General features: G+C 43.6%; 1 protein-coding gene across 1 annotated transcript; it reads left to right on the top strand.

Moving 5' to 3' along the window:
- The first annotated feature begins 3,339 nt into the window (after positions 1–3,339).
- On the top strand, positions 3,340–24,538 carry GCHFR (GTP cyclohydrolase I feedback regulator). Its single transcript, XM_048484292.1, has 3 exons — positions 3,340–3,456; positions 8,037–8,131; positions 22,922–24,538. The coding sequence occupies exons 1-3, from the start codon at positions 3,421–3,423 to the stop codon at positions 23,100–23,102; spliced, it is 312 nt and encodes a 103-aa protein (XP_048340249.1). The 5' UTR covers positions 3,340–3,420; the 3' UTR covers positions 23,103–24,538.
- Positions 24,539–24,788: the final 250 nt, after the last annotated feature.

Here is a 24,788-nt window from a genome sequence, read left to right as displayed (position 1 = left end):
TATGATTGATTGTATCAAATGCTGCTGTCAGATCTAACAGCAACAGCAATGCTGATCTGCCTCTGTCAAGCTGGCACAGGGGATCATCTGTGAGAGTGACAAGCACGATCTCCATCCAATGACCAGGCCAGAAGCTGGACTGGAATGGGTCCAACACCGAAGCCTCATCCAAAAACACTTGCAGATGGGTCGCCATCGCTCTTTCAACTACCTTCCCCAGAAACAATCAATTTGAGACTGGGCAATAACTGGCTAGATCTGATGGAGCTGGAGATGTTTTCTTCAAGAGTGACTTCACCACTACCTTCTTCAACCCTCCGGGGAAAGTACCTGCCTCTAAGGCCAGATAATCTCCAACAGGGGACAACGTACCTCCTCACCGCTGGCTTTGACTAGCCATGAGGGGCATGGATCTAGAGGGCAAGTGGTTGGCTTCACAGCTGCAAGTGCTTTGTCCACCTCAGCTTGGAAGAGCAGGCTGAAGTGGTCCAATGTAGGAGATAAAGATGGTCAAGGGGCCTTCAGCTCAGTTAATGTATAAATATTGGCAGGAGATTATGGCAGAGTATCAAGATCTTATCTGCAAAAAAGCTTGCAAAAGCCTCATATCTAAATATCAAATTTCTAGTAACTTTCAACTCCTCAGAGAGGTACATAAGTGAGCACATTACCCCAAATAATTGAGCTGGGTGTGAGCTAGCAGACGCAACAGAGGCTGTAAAAAATTCTTTTTAGCAGACTTCAGAGCCATCTCATAGGAGCTCATAAACATCCTATAGGATGTTCTTGCTGCTTTGTCTTGAATTCATCACCAACTTTGCTCTAGTCATCTCAGCTTCCATTTCATCATCCTCAGCTCCTCAGTATACCAAGGAGCTAGGTTTTGATGGGTGCGGAGGGGAGTGATCTTATCAATGGGATAAGTCGCCATCTGTAAATTGTAAATTTTAAACTGTTTAAATTCTATTAATTTAAAATTGTTATAGATTGTTTTATATTTGTATTATTATGTTGATGTACACCGCCCTGAGCCCTTCGGGGGAGGGCGGTTTAAAAATGAAATAAATAAATAAAATAAATAAATAAAAATAATATGGCCATGCCAGTCTTCTACCAGGTCATCTAATCAAAGGTATTCATGCTTCAAGGAAAATAAAATGGTAATATCCATTAAAAAAATTACAGCAATGTAATGACTTGTGTTTTTAATGGCATATGTTTTATACTGTGGCTTTTAATTGTAAACTGCCTCAAACTGTAAACTCTGAAGAGGTAGCATAAATATATTCTAAGCAAATCTTGTGTAACTTTCATTACAAAAACTCCTTTGTATGTAGCCCCACCTTTTGGTTAAAAGCAAAAAAAGGGGGTTGCATTTAATAACCATTGGGATTAGCTGTGACTTTCCTTTTCAGTCTTAATATTACAAACTTGATAAGATGTCTAAATTACCTGCTAAGAAGAGGATTGGGAAGGAGTATCTTTGATTCTGATAAATGTAACTAGCAGGTCCTGGAGCATTAATGCAGCTTATTAATGTAGGAGCAGCAGTGGCGTAGGAGGTTAAGAGCTTGTGTATCTAATCTGGAGGAACCGGGTTTGATTCCCAGCTCTGCCGCCTGAGCTGTGGAGGCTTATCTGGGGAATTCAGATTAGCCTGTACACTCCCACACACGCCAGCTGGGTGACCTTGGGCTAGTCACAGCTTCTCAGAACTCTCTCAGCCCCACCTACCTCACAGGGTGTTTGTTGTGAGGGGGGAAGGGCAAAGAGATTGTAAGCCCCTTTGAGACTCCTGCAGGAGAGAAAGGGGGGATATAAATCCAAACTCTTCTTATTATTATTACTTAGGAGGCTGAAGTCCAGAGGCTTCAAGGTAGCATTTCTGGAAATACTCTTTGTTCCACTATGCAAGGTCAGCTACACAAGAAAGAAACATAGAGAGAATCAAACAACCTGCAGAAAATGGACAGCTTGAGGACACTGGCTTGATCAAATAGGGCCCCCAAGAACCATCTTCATCCTTTTCCTCACAGTAGCTGAAGTGTCACTCGGAAGCCCGCAAAGAAAGCATGAAGGCAACAGCCCCCCCCCCCCCCCCATTTTTGCCTTCTAGCTGGGTATTTGTGAAAATCAAAACATAACCTTTGGGCGTACAGGAAGAAAACAGACTAATTTGAAATGTGGTGTTGGATTGCCAATATTACAAATAAGTGGGTTGTAGATCAAATCAAGCCTGAACTCAACCTGGAAGCTAGAATGATTTATTGAGGCTATTGTACTTTGGTCGCATTATGAAAAGAGAAAAGTCACTGGAAAAGCCAATAATGCTAGGAAAAGTTGGAGGCAGCAGGAAAAGAAGAGGGACCAACAAGAGGAACCATCAGCTCAATCAGTGAAGCCGCAACCTCAGTTTGCAAGATCTGAACAAGGCTGTTAACAGCAGGCCATTTTAGAGGTCATAGAGTCGCCACAAGCATCTTGAGGCCATTTAACTTACACACAGGTGCACATGTCACAAACTGCACGCTACCACACATGATAAGTCCCAGCATTAGTGCTTCTGTATTTTGTTGTCACTGGGATGGCAGAGAGTGCCTTGGAGAGTTAAGGTGTCTCTTCTGATATTTTTTTTCCTTAATCATACTTTAATCTGCCTTGATTCAGAATGGGAAAGACAGAGTATAAATGAAAACAAGAAGACAATGATAGCAGGATTACACTATGTGGAGAAAACAGTTCAGTTGTGATTTTGAATTATTGCTATTGTACAACATTTTTTTGGTGCTCTAAAGTTACAGCTGACTCATGACGACCCCTTAAGGTTTTCAAGGCAAGAGCCCTTGGAAGGTGATTTGTCTACCTCCACAACTCGGGTGTTTCTTGGAGTTTGCCCATCCAAGTACAAACCAGGGTGATCCCTGCTTATCTACCGATATCTGACGAGACCAGGTTAGCCTGGGGCTATCAAGGTCAGAGCAATATCGACAAGGTGAAAATATTGACAAGGTGAGAAGGATGCAAAAGTGCAGTCGAGTAGTAGTTGAACTCCTGAACAGTTGTTTTTTTTTTAAATCGTCTCCAACAATACATGGGACGGGGCTCACGGAGCATAACAAGTAGCCACCGCACAACAAGGCCAGTAAGGACTTTTGGCTGTCTCCCTGGTCTGCAAACGGCTCTAGCCACGCGTGGGAAACCCTCTCGCCCATCTTGGCGCCCTGCAGACCAAATGGACGCCCCCCGACCAGCAATTCCGCCAGAGGCCGGTTCTGCAGCAGCGCCTGGGTGACTTGGCTGCTCGGGGAGAGGAGGGCGTGGTGCTGAGCTGGCAAGGATGTCACGTGTGGGTCGAGCTGGAAAAACAGAGCGAACTGCAGCGGCGGCCACCTTGGGGACCCTGGCCGGTTGGAGGGAATCATGCCTTACGTCCTCATCAGCACTCAGATCCGCATGGTGAGTGTGAAGTCTCTTTGCATTCGGTAGTGGACTCAGGATGGCAAAAGGGTGCTCCTTGGAAATATGTAGCTTTGTCTCCTAAAGCAAAAGCTCTTTCATATTTTGTTTCGTTTGCATGCGTGCTGCAATTACTTCTCTCCCTGCTTGGTTTGTGCCGGGTTAGGGCTGGGGCTGCTGAAAGATGTTTTGAAGTAAAATAGCGAGGACTCTGTGATTTGTGGGTGGGTGAATTTGACCACATCTGGGTGTTGCCTGACTTTTCTTCTTTTTCGGGATTGCCGTTTAGCCGTTCGGGCAACTTGGTGCTGCTGTGACCAACAGCTGTGCAACAGCTGGTGCGTGCCTCATATGTATCCCATTCCAAGGTGTCGTTATGTACCTCAATATGAACTGGAGTGCATTTTTCAGAGTGGGTGGAAACAGGTGGAGGGAGCCCTTGGAGTGCTATGAATGGCTGTGCTATACCTTGGGGGAGTGACAGATGCGTTTGTCAGTGAGATGAAGCATAAGACTCTTTGCACAATCCCGCTGGGGTTTCTGTTTTGTTTTAAAGAAAATCCCACAAGGTGGCTATTCCTGGCAAAGGATGTAAGAGCTGCCAAATAACATTTGTGTTATTTGAACTGCTGAGGAAGCTTCCCATACATTAACCCATGGCAACAGCCTTGTAAGGTAGGACAGTATTCCTCACTGCACAGATGTAGCTGCTGTAGCCTAGTGAGTTCAAGGTAGAGGTGAGAATGGAACCAGAGCCTCAGATCTGTCTGTACACCAATGCCCTGTGCCAGCTTTTTTAGCATATGCGGTAGAACATTTTTTACACTTTGGGCCTGTGAGTGTGTGCGTGTTTGTGTACACTGAAGAAACCAGTTGAGTACAATTAGATCTGCTTTATGGTTTGGATCCTACGTTATGGTTTGGATCCTAACAGTGCAATCCTATACACTCCAGTCTAAGTTCACTGAAATGAATGGGCTTAGACTGGAGTAACTCTCTTTAGATAGCACTGAAAGCCACTTTTGGCTTCCCTGCTTTTTACTGCACCTTTCTGCCTCACCCCTTGTGCTGTGGCAGATCAGCAGACTCGAAGAAACCATGGGGAGCAAAGTATGTGTATGTGTGAATCAATCTGCAACAAACCTGCCTCTGTGCTGCAGCCGGAAAAACTATTCAGAAAGGGGAGCTGCTGTGCTTAGAGATTATCACCTGATGATCCAAGCCTACATTTTAGCACAGTGGTTCTCAACCTTCCTAATGCCGCAACCCTTTAATACAGTTCCTCGTGTTGTGGTGACCCCCAACCCTAACATTTATCCATTTTATAGATGGAGACCCCCTGTGAAAGGGTTGTTCGATCCCCCAAAGGGGTCGCGAGCCTCAGGTTGAGAACCACTGTTTTAGCATGTACCAGAAAAAAATGTGATATGCTCCACTGTATATTTACTCTGATATATAGTATACAAGTGCATATACTAGGGATCACCAGAATCACATAGAATCAGAGCTGGCAGATACTTCATTCCCTACTTCATTTATTGTTTTCTTCCTCTTTGGCAAGCCTGAGCCCATTCTACACTTTAGCTTCTCTGACTTTCTCCCTACATGTCCTTGCTTTTTGTTTGAATTCCTCCTTGGAGATGTCCCCCTTTTTCCATTTTTTACATGTCCCTTTTCAACTTTCAGCTCAGGTGGAAGTTATTTAGTCATCCATCCTCGACAAGAGACTGAACCAGTGGTGGGATCCAAAAATTTTAGTAACAGGTTCCCATGGTGGTGGGATTCAAACTGTGGCGTAGCACCAATGGGGCTGGGTGGGGCATGACGGGGGTGTGGCCAGGCATTCCAGGGGTGGAGCATTCCTGGGCGGGGCTGTGGCAAGGACGCAGCCTCTGTGCCGGTCCTTGGGCGGGAAACAAATGCACGCAGGCGGAGGCTGCCACGCACGCTGGTGCACCTCCTGCTAGACTACTTCAAGTTCTGCACGCTACTGCTGAGAGGAGGGGCGTAACTAAGGCAAAAATCATGTGGCAAAATCACCCATTAGTAACCCCCTCTCGGCACACACAAATAATTAGTAACCTACTCTCGGGAACCTGTGAGAACCTGTTGGATCCCACCTCTGGACTGAACTTATAACCTAGTGTGTGTATGATTTTATTGGGTTTTCAAATCAGCTGCAACAGTGCCTAGCCAAGCTGCCACCCCCCTACCCCCCCCCCCCCGCCACAGACTGATCCTCTTATGCTGCTCAGCTAAATGTTGATCTTCCCTCCAGTACAAAGAGCATTTTCCAGCACAGGAAGCCTCTTCAGTTAAGTTGCAGGGTGATAGGGTCTAGCCAACTGTTTGAAAGTGGTGCTCCAAGAGTAAGAAAGCTAACAGTTCTTTTAATATTTGCTTCAAATGATATAATTATGTTCCTATTCACTGGTTTCTGCAACACATGATAGCTGAAGGACAATTGAAAAAAAACACAATAGCAACCCCTTCCCTTTTAGACAGAGGCAGGAATTGTACCAATGTATTGCCCTGTTACTAGGGTAGAAAAATGGCCTTTGTATCTAATTCACTTTCCATGAGAGAGTCATGAGCCAGACAGACCAGAGAACCAAGCTACCCAAGAGGGATGATATAAACAAAAAGTTGGGAAAGAAAGCATGGAGGTATTGAGAACCGATGAGTGAAGCCAAGAGAAGGAACAGAAGAGAAAGATCATCAAGAAGAAAATGCCAGTAATGTTGACCAGTAGGCACAAGGTAGTGACATGGGGAATGGATTTGCAAAATCACGCTTAAAATTCTTGCACCTTTCTGAACTTGTAGATGAATACTATTGTGTAATTCACATGTTTGGTAAGGCTGATTAGATTTTATTTTTGTGCCTTACACCTCTGCATGACATATACTGGATGGCACCCTGTTTTAAAAAGGGCTATCTCTTGAGACATTTTAGTTGTTTAAACATCAAAGGTTTAATCATTAATAGACCAACTGCATTTGTACCAGTTTCCATATGAATAATGCTTAAATTTGTAACTTTCCCCCCAAAATGTTATGACATGTTTACAGGGAAAAAAACAACAAAACCCATCCTGAAGAAATGTTAGGAGCATTAAATAATAAAAAAAATAGACAAGCGCACATACCCAGATGACAACGTTAAGCTGTCCTTCTACAGGCAGGATTTCAGATGAAGCAATTTGTTTGCATTTGCAGAATCTATGGACCCAATTGATAACATTTGTTGCCCTTTTGCAACAGAATGAAGTAAATGTAGTTTATTTATGTGTTTATTTTCAAAGCCTGTTTGTATAGCCTGTCTGTTCTTAGTGGATCCTAAAGACGCTAAGGGATACAATTTAAAAAACATCCTCTTGGATTCAATAAAAAAAAACCCCTCATCTTGACAAATACAGTCTTTCCGTTTTTGTTGCTAGACTCGCAAATGCAGGTTGTTGTGGCAGATCTGCTCCCTGGAAGACAAAAACTCATGCAAAATCCTCCGCCCACCGGCCTGCTCATGTGGACTTGAGTTTCCATTTTCTTGAAGATGTAACAGCTTCAGCAGCTTCTTCCTTGCTTGTTTAGAAATTTCACGGACGAAGAAACACTCCTCTTCCTGGAATTTCATCAGGACACTGAGCACTTCTCTTTTGCCTTGGCACATTGTTGATGCTCATGAGACAGTTGCCCTGCTGACTTTCTTTTTGCTAAGCACTGTGGTGTTTTGATACTTGGGCCAAGTGCTTTCCTTCCTCACAGTTTATGAAAGCTCATGTGTTTGAATAATATTTTCAGATTGCAAAACAGACCCTATAGTTGCTAGGCAAAGGGTTTTTGAAACCATCTAAATGGTTTATAACTCACCCCTCAGCAACCAGAGTTTTCTTGTATATAGGAATGAAGTTGGTACCAGTAATTGTTTCTTTGATACTGTTGGTGAGCTAAGGAAACCTGTTGTGTGTTACTGATCTTCGTGGCAACTATCTATGCAATCCTAAGCCTGTTCCATTTTAAGTCCATTGAAGTTGGTGGGTTTAGAAAGGTATAATTTTGTTCAGGATAGCACTGGAAGGCTTGTTTCGTAAGCCTGGCTAAGCTAGCTTTGTACAGAAATTTAGATCATTTAAGTGTTTAACTTTTTAAAATTAATTTCCACATATGTCCTCACTGGTGTTGAAAAAAGCTTATTAAATTATACAGTAATAATTGATATTTTTGAATGATCTTTGTTGTCTTCTGTTTAGCCTGCAGAGGGAGCTTTTCTCAAGCACTGGGTCCTCCTGAGTCATTCCAGAGACCTGCCTTCCTCCTGTTTTTTGGAGGAATGACCACATTTTCCGCTCTTCCATGTAGATAAAACACGGAGGATGCTGCCAAAATGCTTTTTCATTGAATATATCTCACTATACTGGGAGCTTTTGTGAACCTTCTCCAAGTCAAACACATCATCTGTTGTCAATAAAACATTTTATCTTAAGTGTAGTATGTATCGTACCATCAATAAACTCTAAGCAGGTAGAATGAAAGAGAATGATTTTTCTCTTCAGGAATAAAATTGTAAGTTTCTCTTTGCAGGAGGTTGGACCCACAATGGTTGGCGATGAGCATTCTGATCCAAACTTGATGCACTATTTAGGGGCCACTAAAAGAAACATGCTGGGAAACCATTTGTAAGTATATTTATAAGGATTTCCAATCACCCTGCCATTTCTTCCATCATATCACTGTGCAGTTTCTCCCTCTTTTAACCAACTGCGCTTCTTTCTTGTTCCTACTGTTTCGATTTACGCACATCCATTGCAAATAAATGAAAGACCGGTTTTCATGTGTATGTTCATCATACCTGCAACATCCACTGAATCAGTTATTGCAGATCAAACCTCCACAGAGCATATTCCCTATCCCCTTCACCACAATGGCTTTTGGTGGAATTCAGACCCACAATTTTAACCAACAAATGTGCAATTACCTGGTCTAGAAAAACCCAAGTGATGTCCGCTCATGTGAGAAGCAGGTATTACCTTTTCTTGATTGTCTGCATTTGTTGAAGAGATAGCCACTTCCATCCATCAAAAGCAGTGTGTGAGTGTCAATACTAGAATAAAGCTGTAGACCTCTCATATTTTGAATACTTACAATTTTTCAACATAAAATTGACCATTTTCCTCCCTTAGTTCAGGCATGCTACAGATTGGTGGAAAGGAAAGTGAAATCCGCCACCCCCTTAGGAGTATCAGTATTTTAGAATAAGTAATGGTGACCGGGGGTGGGGTGGGGTTGGTAATGGAGAGAAGCGGGGAAGGTTGTACATCATCAGGAATGTTACAAACCGAGCAAGGTAAGATAATAGCATTATGTTATTCACACTACAACCTGTGCAACCTTGAAAAACCACTGTGAATCACTACTTTAAAAAATCTGGGATGATATCTTGGAATAAAGGGGTAAAAAATCCCAAATGCAATAGCTTGGGAGATACTTTGGAATCCCATTAATAAATGAGTAAACCAAGACAACAATTTCAGAGAAAAAGGCAAATGAGAAATCCTTACCAAGGAATAGCATGTTTGGGATGTTGTAGAAGTCTGACAATAAGTATGACACTTGGCTAGATGGGAAGTGAATAGCACACCCAACTTAAAATTGCTTCCTACTTGAGGCTTTTAGGGCTGACTTCACGGGCAGTTTTTTGCTGCCTGTTATCCATCCTTTGGAGTGGAGTGGCTGATGCATCTAGGTGCTCTGCTGTTTCTGTCATACCTCATTCAAGCCAGGGGAAGTGTTAGAATTTCTGACCAATGAGACATAGTCACTTTTTTTTTAGAAACTAGAACAGGGGTAGGGAACCTGCGGCTCGAGAGCCGCATGCGGCTCTTCTGCCCTTGCACTGCGGCTCCACGAGCCGAGCCGCCAGCTTCATCCTTGCCTGCCCTGCAGGCAGCAGGGCGGGCACACCAACTGCCCGCGGACAGCTGGGCTGCGCCATGGGCTTCCCCTCTCGCCCGTCCCATTGGAGCGGGGCGGGTTCTTTCCCGGCAGATGGCGAGGCCGAGCCGCCGGCTTCATCCTTGCCCGCCCTGCAGGCAGCAGGGCGGGCGCACCAATTGCCCGTGCACGGCTGGGCCGTGCCGCAGGCTTCCCCTCTCGCCCACCCCGTTTGAGCGGGGCAGGCGCTTTCCCGGCAGATGGCGCGGCCGAGCCGCTGGCTCCATCCTTGCCTGCCCTGCAGGCAGCAGGGCGGGTGCATCCATGCGCTTCTCAGAATGAGTGGAGTAAAAGGTAAAAAAACCCAATATATACAGTGTTATCTTTATTTTAAATGTCAAAAATTATTTGCGGCTCCAAGTGTTTTCTTTTCCCGTGGAAAATGGGTCCAAATGGCTCTTTGAGTGTTAAAGGTTCCCTACCCCTGAACTAGAACAACATGTATTCAGTACCTTGACATAATCAGTGAATGATCTCTGATTTTTCCTGATTATAGTTAGATTTCACAGCGTACTTTTTGCCTTTGTGGCTCCTTGAGTATATACTGTTTGTTTCGTCATACCCTCCTGCATAAAATGGCTGCCTGTGACAATCCACTCTATTGCCTCTGAAGAAATGGCCTCTCAATCATCCTCATTCAGATTGACCCCCACCACTGAGTATCACAGAAAGAAATGACTATGGAGCTTCCAGGGCCTTGGCTGCAAATCCAAACAGGCTTGCAGCAGCTGAGTGGTAGTGGAACCTAGTGGACTTTAGGGTGATGATGTTACTTACTGGTGACTGATTCTGCTATCTATTTAGAATCTGTGTACCTACATAGAGCTGTAGCCATGATCCTAGCACAGTGATGGTAAACATTTTTGACTCAGTGTGTCAAAAATTCCGAAAATGCCTAATGGTTCTGCTGGTGTGTTAGCTCCCCCCATGCCCCCGAACAAAAGAGAAACGATTCTTTACATATTTATTTATTTATTAAAAAATACAGTCCAATCATGTGTGGTCCTGTGTATTATATAAAGAAACATCACAAAATTACAAAAACGACCCAAACTCAAATAGGTAGTTGGTGAATGCTGGTGTGTCACGCAAAATGTTTGCCATCACTGCCTTAGCAGCTCTGCCATTTCCATATGCCTGCCCTGTTGGTGAGATCATTGTTTCATATACACACTTCAACTATGCTCAGTCATGGTTGATGGGATATTTTGTCTGACCCTGCAAGCTAAGGCTGTTAGAAGCTGCTGTATTTTTTATTTCCCTGGTCATGTAATTGTGACTCATGTATCTGAAATCACAGAGTGTTCTTAATCATGCACATTTTTCCTGTCCTTTAGCTTCTGATATTCACTGTTCTTCTTTTTACCTGCAACCATGAAGGCTCAAACGATTTTACCAAGTGGGAAAAGAAACTGTGTGTTAATTGCATGCCTGAAATCTGGAATTTGATGAGAAGCATCAACATGTCTTGAGATTTGTGAAAAACATATGATTAACTAATCGTGTTGTAAATGCCTTCAGGGTTTGCAGTATACTGACTAGGGGGAATAAACTCAGCTCTTCCCATTCCTGGCAGGTGGGAGGTTTGTATGTATAGATTCTTAACAACAAATAATCTCTGGAGCTAACTGGCAGAAATTTCATTTGCCCTGTCAACATTTGCCCTTCTTTCTGGCTTGGTGTGTCTGTAAACATTTCATGTTTTATCCACACCCATTTTCTGGGACGGAAGCGTTTTATTTGTCTTTACTGTGGAGAGCAACTATGAAATCTCCCTTTGCTGTTGAACAAGACCAGGAAAGAAACAGGTAACAAAACAGCTGCCTTGGAATGCAGTAGGTTTACTGGGCCTTCCTCATGGGTGAAGTCCTGCGCTCCAAGGCAGTTGTCAAAAAAGGAACCAGTTCAGAGAGCAAAACTAAACTATAAACACAAGCAAAGGAGGCCCTTTTCATTATGCTGAGTTATCATAAAATGCAAACTCAATCTTCAGGAAAAGGTGAACCACACACAAGGATTCCTTTCATTTTCAATGCTGACGCCCTTTAGGTTGTAAAAGCAATCTAGTGCCTCTTTGAGACCGCAGCTCAGGTTAACTGTGTTTATCTTTATTCCAAAACTTCAGATGCATCTTGTAACGAAAGCCACTTATATATAAGTTCTACTTTCTGCGCTGCCACCAATAATATTTTTCCTTATATAGCCCACTCAATACTGATTTTCCCCAGACACCACCCTTTGCGGGGAACACAGACACACAGACAAAAATACTAATGACTGGAAAGGTTTTAAAAGGTGAACAAAATTGAAACGTTTATTTGCTGGCTTTCACAAAGGCTTCTCAGGTAACTTTGAGAGGTTTAACGCTTGTTGGTTTTAGAGAGAGAGTTTGTTCTAGCTTAACGGTTACTTCAGATTCATATGCACACCGACACACGCAGGTGTCTCTTAAGGGGAGATTTAGCTTTGAACTAATAAATTCCCTTACGCACACAGACACTATTCCTCACTGCTCCAATACCCACTGATCACACCCAAGCACACAGTCCAAGCCCAGGAGATTCTGGCACACTTGGCCTCCCTCTCTCCCACTAGTCCTAATATGGCTTCACTGCCTCTGGACTGGCTTCTCCCAGACTGGTGATTCTGGTGATGCCCACACAGAGACAAAGCAGACTAGATGGAGTCTGGGCGGTTTCCCAAAACATCCAAGCTCCTGAAGGGCACTTCCAATCTGCACCCAGTCAGGGCCTCACCTCTCTCTCTGTCAAGCATACACCGCTTGCAGACAGGGGACTGGACTTCTGTCAGCCAACTCATGCTGAGACCAGAATCCTTTTTTTTCTTCACCAGAGCTGACAGACTCCTCTCTGCCAGACTCTGCTCTGCTCTCTCTGACCGACTCCGATCAGAACTCAACTCTCCTCTCAGTGCTCTAGGCCCACTGGCTCCCCCTAGCTCTTGCCAAACGCTACTGGACCTTTTTCAGCCAATCAGGTCAGTTCTCTCCTTGTGGAGCCTTTTTTTCTTTTTCTGGCTGTTGCTAAGGCCTTCTCCCTTTGGCCTGCTGTACACCAGCCCTTCAGGGTGGGGCAAGTTCGTTACACATCTAATGATCAAGAAGATAGTTGCCCAGGAAAACTTGTGCTCTGTTAATAAAATCATTTTATGTAGTCTTGAAGGTACTGCCAGTCTTCCACTGTAAGCCCGAGAATCTTATAACAAAAGCTGATTTAGATAGCCTCAAAAACCTTCAAGTGAAACTGAGCATTTTTCCTAATACAAATGTATTGATTGTTCAAAGCATTTGACCAGTCCTCAAAAATTCAAGAGTAAACTTAGTCAGTAATATTTATAACTTCAGTGCCTTTTTAAACATTTATCCCTCTGGTTGCCAACTGACCTGCAGAAAAAAAGTCCTCTCCTGTTAATAGAGACTTACATGGGATGCTTATTTACCTCCATGTTATCAATCTGTCCATTTTCACACCTTAATTCTCTGTTAAAGGGAGACAGTGCTTCAGATTGTTGGTAACCCTATATTCATCAGTCTTCCCTGAGAAATGAGCCAATTTCATTTAAAAAAACAGTCATGTGATTAAAATATCATTCGCATTACCCAGTTATTACAGATAATGGATGTGGATTGATAGAGAATGGCTTGCCTGAAGCTGAGCAGTATGATTACAATTGAGCTGCATTTCAGCCAAGACTATTTAACTCATAGCTCAGGTTCTTGCAGTACCACCCTAAGCAGAATTATATCCGTAACTTCCATGGATTTAGAATGGCGTAATTTTGCTTAGGATGAAATGGTTAGCCACCTGGCTATACTCACTCACACAGGTGCTAAGAGGACAAAGTATCCCATATGATTCTGTGATGTCACACAGGCTGAAATTAGTGATAATTTGAATTCCAAATTCATACTAAGAAAGGACCGCAACATTCAGAAATGCCCTGTTCCACATATGGTACATTTCATGGTACATACATATCTTAAGCACCTGCTGCTTTGTTAGGGAAAGTTAGGATACTTGTTTAACAGAAACTGAAAGGGAAATCTGAGGTCACATTTGGGTCCTTTGTAATGGCCATTACTGGTAGATAGTGGAGGTGGAGGGCAAGATGATCAATGCTGTGCCAGCATGTGGTTGCTGAATGTCTACAGCACTGTGTGTAGCCAGAGACTTTCTTGACCTGTGTGTAAGTATCATGCCGTGCTGCTTGGCTTCTGGGATGGTGTATTACATTAGCTGTGTTGCATGTTAGTAGCAACCATGCAGACACAAAACCTGTAGAATGGAAGTCCCACTATTGGCCCATCTAGTCCATTCCTGCATTGCCCATCAGCAGCTCTCCAAGGTCTCAAGGTAGGGGCTTTCCTGAGCGTGCCTCCTGATAGCCTTTAATTGCTCTGGGCCACTTATAGTTTTGTGCTCTCTGATGGGAAAGCAAGGGCCATGCTGGTGCAGGGTTACCAACCTCAAGGTGAGACCTGAAGTTATGCAAGTTCTCATGAGTAGGAAATGGCAGATTTGTAGAGTGAGCAGTATGGGAGCTCTTATCTCCCCAAATACTACTCTCCTCAGGCACTGGCCCCACATCTCAAGAAATTTTCCAAGGCAAAGTTGACAACACTCTGCCAAAAAATTCAGGTTTGTTTGTGTTTGTATTTTTTAGTGTTTTTTCAGTTTTTGGCCTGCAGGGGGCGCAGTTTTTAGGCTAGCAGCACCAAAATTTCAGAGATTTTTTGGGAGACTCTCCTGATGATACCACCCAAGTTAGGTAAAGTTTGGTTTAGGGGGTCCAGTTATGGACTCCCAAAAGGGGTGCCCCATCCCCCATTGTTTCTAATGGGAGTTAATAGGAGATGGGGGCTACACCTTTGAGGGTCCATAACTTTGGACCCCCTGAACCAAACTTCACCAAACCTGGTTAGTATTATCACCAGGCTCCATTTCCCCTAGCTACGCCTCTGCTGGAACATCAGGAGATCCCTGCTTTCTTGGGTTGGATAAGAAAAGAGCATTTTGGTACCAGAATCAGAGTTGAAAGTCAATCTAGGTTCTTAATTTTTAATCTGTTATATTGCAGTTTACTAACTGGTCTTTTTCATTATTCATTAAGTATATTTTAAGCAATTTTGAACATGGCCCCCAAACTGCAGGTTTGAGGTAGAGGAACATACTTTCCTGAAGATCCCATAACTGAGTTCCACTCTAGTCTCTTATTACCAGTGGGTGTAATCGCGCCATTTCTTAACCTTCTGCTTAATGACTTAACTCCCACAACTCCCACAATATCTAAGAGGTTGTAACGTTCCGTTTGACTCTGATGTTAAAACTAATTTAAAGTAATGATAGTTTAAATTGCAAATTCATTTTCATCACACGCTGAAAAAGAGGAATGCTCTGTTCTGCAAATGATACAGTTTTGTTCTGAAGGACCAACTGCTGAGTAATTAATGCTTGTTCATCCAGTCATCTCCCCTCCCCCACCACCAAATATCAGGTAAAGAAGATCCTATTTCTTATATAGGTTTGGTTTACACTGGAAGATCACCAGTGCAATCTGAGAGATTATAGCCCTACATGTTAAAGAAACTGCAGTCTAATTATTTATATTGAATATTCCTGAAGCACCGAGGAAATACTAGCTGACATTCTACAGAAGATAAATATTGCTATCTCCTGTTCATTACCTCAGATGACAAACATTGCTGCTTAGTATATCTGCATGCTGCTCATGGATGCTGTAATTTATGATCTTGAATATAATATAGGTATGTAGAGATGGTGAAGTTCAAAGGTTCCCAGTTTGGTGTCCACAAACATCTTTCCTGGTACCTGCCAAGTGTTTTTAGAAAGTGGGTGGAACCAGGTGGGGGTTTTGCTCAGCAAGGTTTCTGATTGCGTCTTAGAGACTTGGTTAGCTGTACACATTTTTTTTAAAAAAATTGTTCTGTCAGTAGCTGCCTCCATAGTCCAATGTTGTTCACTGTGTGACTGGAAGTAAGATGTGGCAGCCATTTTGTGGCTATGCTCACCACGTTGTCGGAATTCCAAAGGTGCCTGCCAGCTTGAAAAGGATGGGGACCTCTGGTGTAGTCTGATAGCATGGGGATCTTTCCTCCCAGCTTAATCACACAAACATTCTGAATACATGCACATAGAGCTAGCTGCCTTATATTGAATCAGACCATTGATCTATCAAGATCAGTATTGTCCATCTTGACTGACATTGATTTTCTGTGGTTTTCCATGGTCTCTGGTATATCTGTAAACCCAGGGCTCTGGGACAGGAGGTTTTCAGCTGTTAGAGCAAGGAGTCAAAGGTGGTAAAGGCAGAAAGGGAAAAGATGCAACCAAAGCAGAAGGTAGACTGCAAATCCTGCAGAGACTGGTGTGAGGTGCATGACCTGGCACCAGTGTTGTGGGACATTGACTGAAGCAGACTTTACTGGGAGACATGGCATCTTTTTATGGCTACATTCTGTGTATGTGATCAGAGCAAGGAAGAATGTCCTGCAACATGGGAGATAGGGCTGGATGCAGTGGTGGGATTCAAATAATTTAACAACCGGTTCTGGTGGTGAGATTCAAATAATTTGACAACTGGTTGTTTACAAGCACCATTTTAACAACCGGTTCTGCTGAAGTGGTGTGAACCTGCTGAATCCCACCGCTGGCTGGATGTTAGGGTGAATCTGGGACAGACAGGAATGGGAGTGAAGGAACTCTATGTTGAAGACAAAGGAAGGATGAAGTGTGGGAACTCCTTGTTGAGGGTGAAGGGAAAGACTGTTTGTAACATGGCTAATGTCCACAATAAAAAGCTTGACCTCTGCATTTGTGGTACCCAGGCAAGTTTGGGAAAGAGCCAGTGGCCACTGACCCATCTCTAGTTTGTTTTGAATCTGCCTATTGCAGGGCCCCCCAGATGCCGACGAGCTCACATAATGTACTACTTCCTACCTGATCCTTCTAACTGGAGCTGGCAGAGATTGAATCTGGGACTTTCTGTGTGCTAAGCAAATACTCTTATCTTACCATGGAGTCATGACACTTCCTTGAGGGCAGTGTGGTCAGACTCCATAAGGAGCTCCAGTCTCTGTGCTTTCTGTATGCACAGTCTTAAGAGGAGAATGCAAAAGCCACAAGACTGGGAGCGCAGCTGCTGAAGTCCAAATGTGTTATCTTGCGTACATGGTAAATTTCATCGTTCATGTATCTTATTTTTGTGGTTCGCTAATACAAAAAAACCCCTTCCATTGGATATTTAGTTGGAAGTCGTGGGAAAACATAAAGAGTACTGTGGTGTCTTTAATTCACAAGGATAATTCACAAGAAAGGAGCAGCAGTGGACAAGGCATCTGGGCCAGGAAGAACAGAGTGACTCTGGTGTTCATTTTGGAGGGCTTTTCTCAAAGCCACATCTTTTAAAACAGTGTATTTTTAACAGGGGTTTGCAGGGGTTATCTCTTTTTCTCCTTAAGGCTACTAGGAGCTGAGACTGCTGGAGGTGGGGCTTAACAGGGGTTAACAGAGGTTACTCTTTGTCCTGGGCTGCTAAAGGTGGGGCTCCTGAGGTGAGTCATTCAGTCTTTAGTTCAGTCTCTGGAACCAGCAGAAAGGAGCAGCAGTGGACAAGGCATCTGGGCCAGGAAGAACAGAGTGACTCTGGTGTTCATTTTGGAGGGCTTTTCTCAAAGCCACATCTTTTAAAACAGTGTATTTTTTAACAGGGGTTTGCAGGGGTTATCTCTTTTTCTCCTTAAGGCTACTAGGAGCTGAGACTGCTGGAGGTGGGGCTTAACAGGGGTTAACAGAGGTTACTCTTTGTCCTGGGCTGCTAAAGGTGGGGCTCCTGAGGTGAGTCATTCAGTCTTTAGTTCAGTCTCTGGAACCAGCAGAAAGGAGCAGCAGTGGACAAGGCATCTGGGCCAGGAAGAACAGAGTGACTCTGCGCGCAATTTCTTTGGTTAAGATGAAGCCCGTCCCTTTTGTACAGGCCTGCCTTATCCCAAAAGGTTCCCCAGTTCCTGACAAATCTGAAACCCTCTGCCTTGCACCACCTTCTCATCCGCAATTTCTTTCTTTTTTCTTTTTTAAAATAAATAAATTAATTAATTAATAAGGACATTTCTTGAGGGGTAGTAGGTACAGATAGCTCCAAGGGGCACTGACTAAAAGTTTAATATCTAAATATCTAAACAAAAGCAGATATGAAGGCAGGAAGCCAGCAGGGGGATGGGGGCTTGCCAGTGTTTTGCACTGAGTGTCACATGTATGACTATCTGCCACTAGGCCAGAAGTCGTGGGTGTGCCCTCGCTGCAATGAGCTCCTGGCACTCAAGGAACGTGTCCGTTCTCTTGAAGCCAAGGTGGCAGACCTGGAGAAGCTGAGAGAGGCAGAGAGGGCAACAAACAAGGCTTTCAGGGACCTAGCAGCCGGGTCCCACTCCCAAGGTGACATCTCTTCAGATGTCATGGAGAATGAGAGTCTGGGTGACAGAGGGTTCCAGTCTGAGGTGGGGGAAGATGCTCCCTTAGATGGGATCCCTTTCTTAACTGGTGATCAGCTATCCTCTCGCACTGAGGATACCCCTCGGGGAGGTGGGGGGCTCCTTGTAGTGGGTGATTCGATCATCAGGAATATAGAGAGTTGGGTTTGTGACAGGCGTGATGACCGCATGGTGACTTGCCTGCCCGGTGCGAAGGTTGGGGAGGTCACGCTTCGCCTAGCTAGGCTGTTAGACAGTTCGGGGGTGGAGTCAGCAGTTGTGGTCCACATTGGTACCAATGACATTGGGAATTGTAGCCGGGAGGTTCTGGAAGCTAAATTTAGGCTGCTAGGAAAAAGGTTAAAATCCAGGACCCGCAAGGTGGCATTCTCTGAAATGCTACCTGTTCCACGCGCAGGGCGAGCTAGGCAAGCGGAGATACAGGGTCTCAATGCGTGGATGAGAAGGTGGTGCAAGGCAGAGGGTTTCAGATTTGTCAGGAACTGGGGAACCTTTTGGGATAAGGCAGGCCTGTACAAAAGGGGCGGGCTTCATCTTAACCAAAGAGGAACCAGGCTGCTGGCGCTCAACATTAAAAAGGTGGCAGAACAGCTTTTAAACTGATTCCTGGGGGAAAGCCGACAGGAGCTGAGGTGACTTCGGTTCGGAATACAGAGTCCATGGGGATGCAGACAGAGAAGGAGGTTTTTTTTTAAATCAACCACATACAAGTGAGTAACATAGCAATGTGATAAGTGATAGTGTCTACAGAAGGCTAGAGGGCAAAACACATAAATCCCAGGTTAGGGACAGAGACAGAGTATACAAGTGTCTCTATGCTAATAGTAGAAGCATTCGACCTAAAATGGGGGAGCTGGAGTACAGAGTTTTGAAGGAGGACATTGATATAGTGGGCATCACAGAGACATGGTGGAATGAGGAGAACCAGTGGGATGCTGTTATCCCAGGTTACAGGCTCTACAGGAAGGATAGGACAGGGCGTATTGGGGGTGGGGTGGCCCTCTACATCAAAGAGAGCATAGTGTCACATAAAATAGACAATGCAGGGGGAGCTGATCCTCTACAGAAGCACTGTGGATATCAATACCAGGGTGAAGCATAGTTTAACATTAGGAATATATTATCGACCCCCTGACCAAAGCACAAGAGGATTCTGAGGATGGAAAAAGAAATTAGAGAGGCCAACAAAAGCAAAAATGTCGCGGGTATTGATGGGCGATTTTAACTATCCCCATATAAACTGGAAAAATGCATGTTCAGGTCATAGTAAGGACAGAACATTCCTGGATATGCTAAATGACTGTGGCTTAGAGTAGATGGTTGTAGAACCAACCAGGGGAGATGTGATCCTAGATCTAATTCTATGTGGGACCCAGGACCTGGTGCGGGAAGTCAGTGTTGTTGAGCCGATAGGGAACAGCGACCACAATGCTGTCAGATGCAGTATCTCTGCATGCGAACAAGTGACAACTACTAATGTAGTTACATTAAGCCTTCAGAAAGGGAAATTTCTCAAAGATGAGGGGGATAGTGCAGGAAGCTGAAAGGGAAAATCAAGAGAGTCAAAAATGTCCAAGATGCTTGGAGGTTATTTAAAACACACAGTCTTAAAAGCTCAACTGGAATGTGTTCCACAGGTTAGGAAAAGGCAAGCCCAGTCAAAGAAAGCCACCATGGTTAACAAGGGACGTTGAGGAAATTATTAGGGAAAAAAAGATGTCTTTTAGAAAATGGAAGTCCAACTTAACTGATAAAGAATACCAGAGAGAACACAAATGGTGGCAAAAGAGAAGCAAGTTAGCTGTAAGGGAGGCAAAAAAGGATTATGAGGGAACGATGGCTGTGAAACATCAAAACCAGCAACAAACAGTTCTTCAAGTACATCAAAAGCAGGAAGCCAGCAAGGGAAGCGGTAGGCCCGTTAGATGACAAAGGAACAAAGGGTGTGCTAAAAGATGACAGGGAGATTGCAGAAAAGCTGAATGAATTCTTTGCATCTGTCTTCACCCAAGAGGAGGTGAGGGAAAATTCCTGCACCTGAAACAAGATTCTTAGGAGGCGAATCCGAGGAAATAACGAAGATAGTGGTAGAAAAGGAAGAAGTTCTGGCAGCCATTGATAAACTAAATGCTACCAAATCCCCTGGCCCAGATTGCATTCACCCAAGAGTTCTTAAAGAGCTCAAGCATGAAATTGCTGATCTTCTCACTTTAATATGCAACTTATCCTTGAAATCAGGCTCCATCCCTGAAGACTGGAAGATGGCCAATGTCACACCAATCTTTAAGAAAGGATCTAGGGAGGACCTGAAATTACAGAGCCAGTCAGTTTGACATCTGTTCCTGGTAAATTAGTAGAATCTGTCATTAAAGATAAAATTATAAAACATGTAGAAAAGCAAAACCTGCTGAGAAAGAGTCAGCATGGCTTTTGCAGAGGCAAATCCTGTCTTACAAACTTACTAGAGTTCTTTGAGGATGTAAATAGGCATGTGGATAAGGGGGAACCAGTGGACATTGTCTACTTGGATTTCCAAAAGGCTTTTGACAAAGTTCCTCACCAGAGACTATTGAGAAAACTCAGCAATGAAGGAATAAGAGGGGAAGTCCTCCTATGGATTAAAAACTGGTTGAGAAACAGGAAGCAAAGAGTGGGTGTAAATGGGAAATTCTCACAATGGAGAGATGTGGGGAGTGGTGTCCCCCAAGGATCCGTATTGGGACCAGTGCTCTTTAACCTATTCATAAATGACCTGGAAGTAGGGGTGGGTAGCGTGGTGGCCAAGTTTGCAGATGATACCAAATTATGTAGGGTGGTGAGAACCACAAAGGATTGCGAGGAGGTCCAAGCGGACCTTGATAAATTAGGTGAGTGGGCTAAGAAATGGCAAATGCAGTTCAATGTAGCAAAATGCAAAATGATGCACATAGGGACAAAAAATCCAAACTTCACATACACGCTGCAGGGGTCAGTGCTATCAGTCACAGACCAGGAAAGGGATTTGGGCGTCTTAGTTGATAGTTCCATGGGAATGTCAACTCAATGCATGGCAGCTGTGAAAAAGGCAAACTCTATGCTGGGGATAATCAGGAAAGGAATTGATAATAAAACTGCAAAGATTGTCATGCCCTTATATAAAGCCTTGAGTACACCAACACTTGGAGTACTGTGTTCAGTTCTGGTCACCACATCCTCAAAAAAAAGGATATTGAAGAGATAGAAAAAGTGCAGAGAAGGGCAACGAGGATGATTGAGGGACTGGAGCACCTTCCTTATGAGGAAAGGCTGCAGCGTTTGGGACTCTTTGGAGAGGAGACGTCTGAGGGGGGATATGATTGAAGTCTATAAAATTATGCATGGGGTAGAAAATGTTGACAGAGAGAAATTTTTCTCTCTTTCTCACAATACTAGAACCAGGGGGGCATTCATTGAAAATGCTGGGGGGAAGAATTAGGACTAATAAAAGGAAACACTTCTTCACGTGTGATTGGTGTTTGGAATATGCTGCCACAGGAGGTGGTGATGGCCACTAACCTGGATAGCTTTAAAAGGGGCTTGGACAGATTTATGGAGGAGAAGTCAATTTATGGCTACCAATCTTGATCCTCTTTGATCTGAGATTGCAAATGCCTTAACAGTCCAGGTGCTCGGGAGCAACAGCCGCAGAAGGCCATTGCTTTCACATCCTACATGTGAACTCCCAAAGGCACCTGGTGGGCCACTGCGAGTAGCAGAGAGCTGGACTAGATGGACTCTGGTCTGATCCAGCTGGCTTGTTCTTATGTTCTTATGTTCTTATCTCCCAGCTGTCATAAAGGTTTTTGGGGGCAAACAGTGAACTGATGAGGAAAGAGAAGGTGGGAAAAGTTCGGTTTTGTCAATTTCCACCATGAACTTTTCCGCATTGGAGCCAGCTCTTTGGCTTAACCCCATCAGGGCCAAGCTTCAGATTACATAGGAAATTCATTACTGGATTGTCAGTCTTCGGCCACCTCCAAATTGAAATGCTGCCATGGTTTGTTGCCAATGTGCAGCAGCAGTCTGTGCTTGCTTGTTCAACTCTTACTACATCTTCCACAGTTTTCTAACCCCCACCCCCCGCGCACGAGAAAACATACATCTTATTCCTCCACACTGTTTCTTCAAATAACTTGGTAGCCTCTGCAACTGCATCCCAGTTGAACAGAAACATGGGAGTTCTGATTACATATTTCTCATATTGTGTGTAGTTTGTCCCAGTTTAATCCCCAATTAACCTTACAATTAACCTTGCATTTGTTTACATTAATTCTTGCTTTAACTCTGCCTTCCTTCTCTCCTCCCATTGTTGGCATTGATGTTGCAAGCTGGGGAGAGGAACTTTTTATTGTTCTTGCTTATAGTACTGCATGAAGCACCATGTACAGTGCTATGTTGGTATAAAGGATGATGAAATGTGTTGAATGAGGGTAGTAGAGTATCAAGATTATTTGCTCTTTTCTAAAAGTGAAAAGGAATAGCATATTTGGTTTCTTCCATAATAAGTACAGTAATTACTTGTTCATCTGCAAGGCCCTTTTCTCATTGCTTTTCTTTTAAAAATGAAATTGAAGTGTTCATTTCAAGACATCATAAAATCCCAGACACCAGTACTGGTCTTTGGCTGTCTTAATCCCTTTATAAATTCTGTAAGACTATCACCCAATGTTGTGTTTTCCAGCCATGGTGTTAAAATTTGTAATGGTGAAGTTCTACCTGGGCATAGGTAGATTAGAAGCTGATATCCATGTAGCCAAGGTTGTTTGCAGTGCCTCCTTTCAGTTACTTCCTAATGTTCATAGCTTGTATTTTTAAAATGTAAATTCTTCCCCCAATCTGAATGCTTTGTGTCATTGTGGTGCTCATAGTACTTTTGTAATTGTTGACAGAAGTGCTCTTCTGACTTTTTTTTCCTTCTTGCTTGCAACAGCTGGGAGTATTATGTTCATGATGCCCCCCGAATCGTCTTGGACAAGCTGGAGAAGCGAGGCTACCAAGTGATCAGCATGACAGGAGTGGGGCAGACACTGGTATGGTGTCTCCACAAAGAAAGTACAGAGAACTCTGACATTCTTCATGACCAAGACATTGTTGTAAATCGCCCTGCATAAGACTGGCCTTGTTTCTTTGATTAGTGGTTATATATTGTTTTCAGACATCGTGAAGTAAAATCTACTCAGCATCCAACATTGAAAAATAGCCATTGGGGTAAAAAGCTCACTATAGGAGAAATGGTGGTCCAGTTAGCTGCAAGGATTTGGAGATTAAACCTTTTCTAGAAAGTTGGATCTTTCTTGAGCATTAATTTGAATCCAGCCTAGAAGTGCATCTACTGAAGTGTTAAATCTTCTGCATTAGTTACTGCTGAAAAAAATCACCTTGACACACAGTTTGCTGTGTAACCGTTTTAAGCTGGGGAGGGGGGCAAAGTTAATTATAAGATGGCCAAACCATTTCTGGGGATGGAAAAGAATAGACTGGTTAAGCACAGTGCCCTTCTTGTTGAAAGCAGATCAACCCATTACATTTCAAGTGAGTGCATGGCTGGAATTATGTGGCAACATTTGCCTCTTGAACCCTCCAGTGACAAGTATGGTGCAAATGTTACACCATCAGTTTTGTAACTGGTCTACCTTTAGTTGCTGGGATTACCTGGAAGACTGTGTGTACCAAATCATACCTAAAGTCAATAGCAAGATTTTTAAAAAATTGATAAAAAACCAGATTTAACATCTACTATTAAACGTCTGTGAAGAACACTGCATTAAGCAGTTTAACTCTCGATAAAAGTAAAGAAATAACCGTTAAGAAATAGGAGTTGTGCACAGTAGCCTTGAAAATAGGGAAACTGCCAGATTGCCAGACATCAGCTCCAGCTGGCCCTGTGCAGCTTTCTTTCTGCTTCAGAAAAGGTTATGGGCATGCCAGGTTCCTATGACTTCAGTGCTGCAGTGCCCCATCAGTAGCACCACAATAACCTAGGAAGATTCCTTTAGTTCAAAAGGCTATACAGTAGAACCTAGTAAATCGCCGATAATCCATCCGGAGATTATTGGCGATTTACGAAAATGGCGTATTTCGAGGTATGCCCTTTGCGCATGCACAACGGCGTTTGCGTACCTTGGTGGCCGCCGAAAATCGAGGCTGCCAACAATTTTAGATGGCGGAAATCAGCACCTGGCAATTGTCGATTTCTAAAATTGACGATTGTCAAAGGCACCGATTTTCGAGGTTCTACTGTATCTGAATCACCAAACAAAACTGAGATGGTGGCAAAGACTGCATGGCCAACAATGAGACATGATTGAGCGCCTTCTGTGGAACAAACTCCCTCAGTGCCAGCACTTGTATGTTTATTAGTATCATAGGCTTTGGATGCATGTGACATAAGAACATAAGAACATCCACTATTGAACCCTTTCACAAAAACGTCTGTGAAGATGCTGGAAGTTTTATTCAGAAATCATTTTATTGTTGTTGGAACTCTTATCACGCCTCGGACAGATATAAAGCAACCTTTATGTTAATAAATGTTCATAAATGTAAACCTTTATTCATGAAGCCTCCTTTATTCAAGAAGCCTTTCATGAGTATTACTTGAAGTTCTGTTTATCACAAGAGGTCAGGAATCCTAGGATCTTTATATGCAAGGTGATTACATGAAAAAAACCTCAAAATGAATCTTGTAACCATTGCTATAAGTATAACTGCCAAACAATCTCAGGCAAATCTCAGATGACTAGACTTATATATAAACTGGCTCATGTTTTGTCACTAGGAGGAGGAACGTGGTTGGC

The sequence above is a fragment of the Sphaerodactylus townsendi genome, linkage group LG02 (genome assembly GCF_021028975.2).
Source record: "Sphaerodactylus townsendi isolate TG3544 linkage group LG02, MPM_Stown_v2.3, whole genome shotgun sequence".
In the NCBI taxonomy this organism is placed as follows: domain Eukaryota; kingdom Metazoa; phylum Chordata; class Lepidosauria; order Squamata; family Sphaerodactylidae; genus Sphaerodactylus; species Sphaerodactylus townsendi.
Note: the sequence above shows the minus strand (reverse complement) of the source record. Positions and strands in the feature narration are given on the sequence as shown.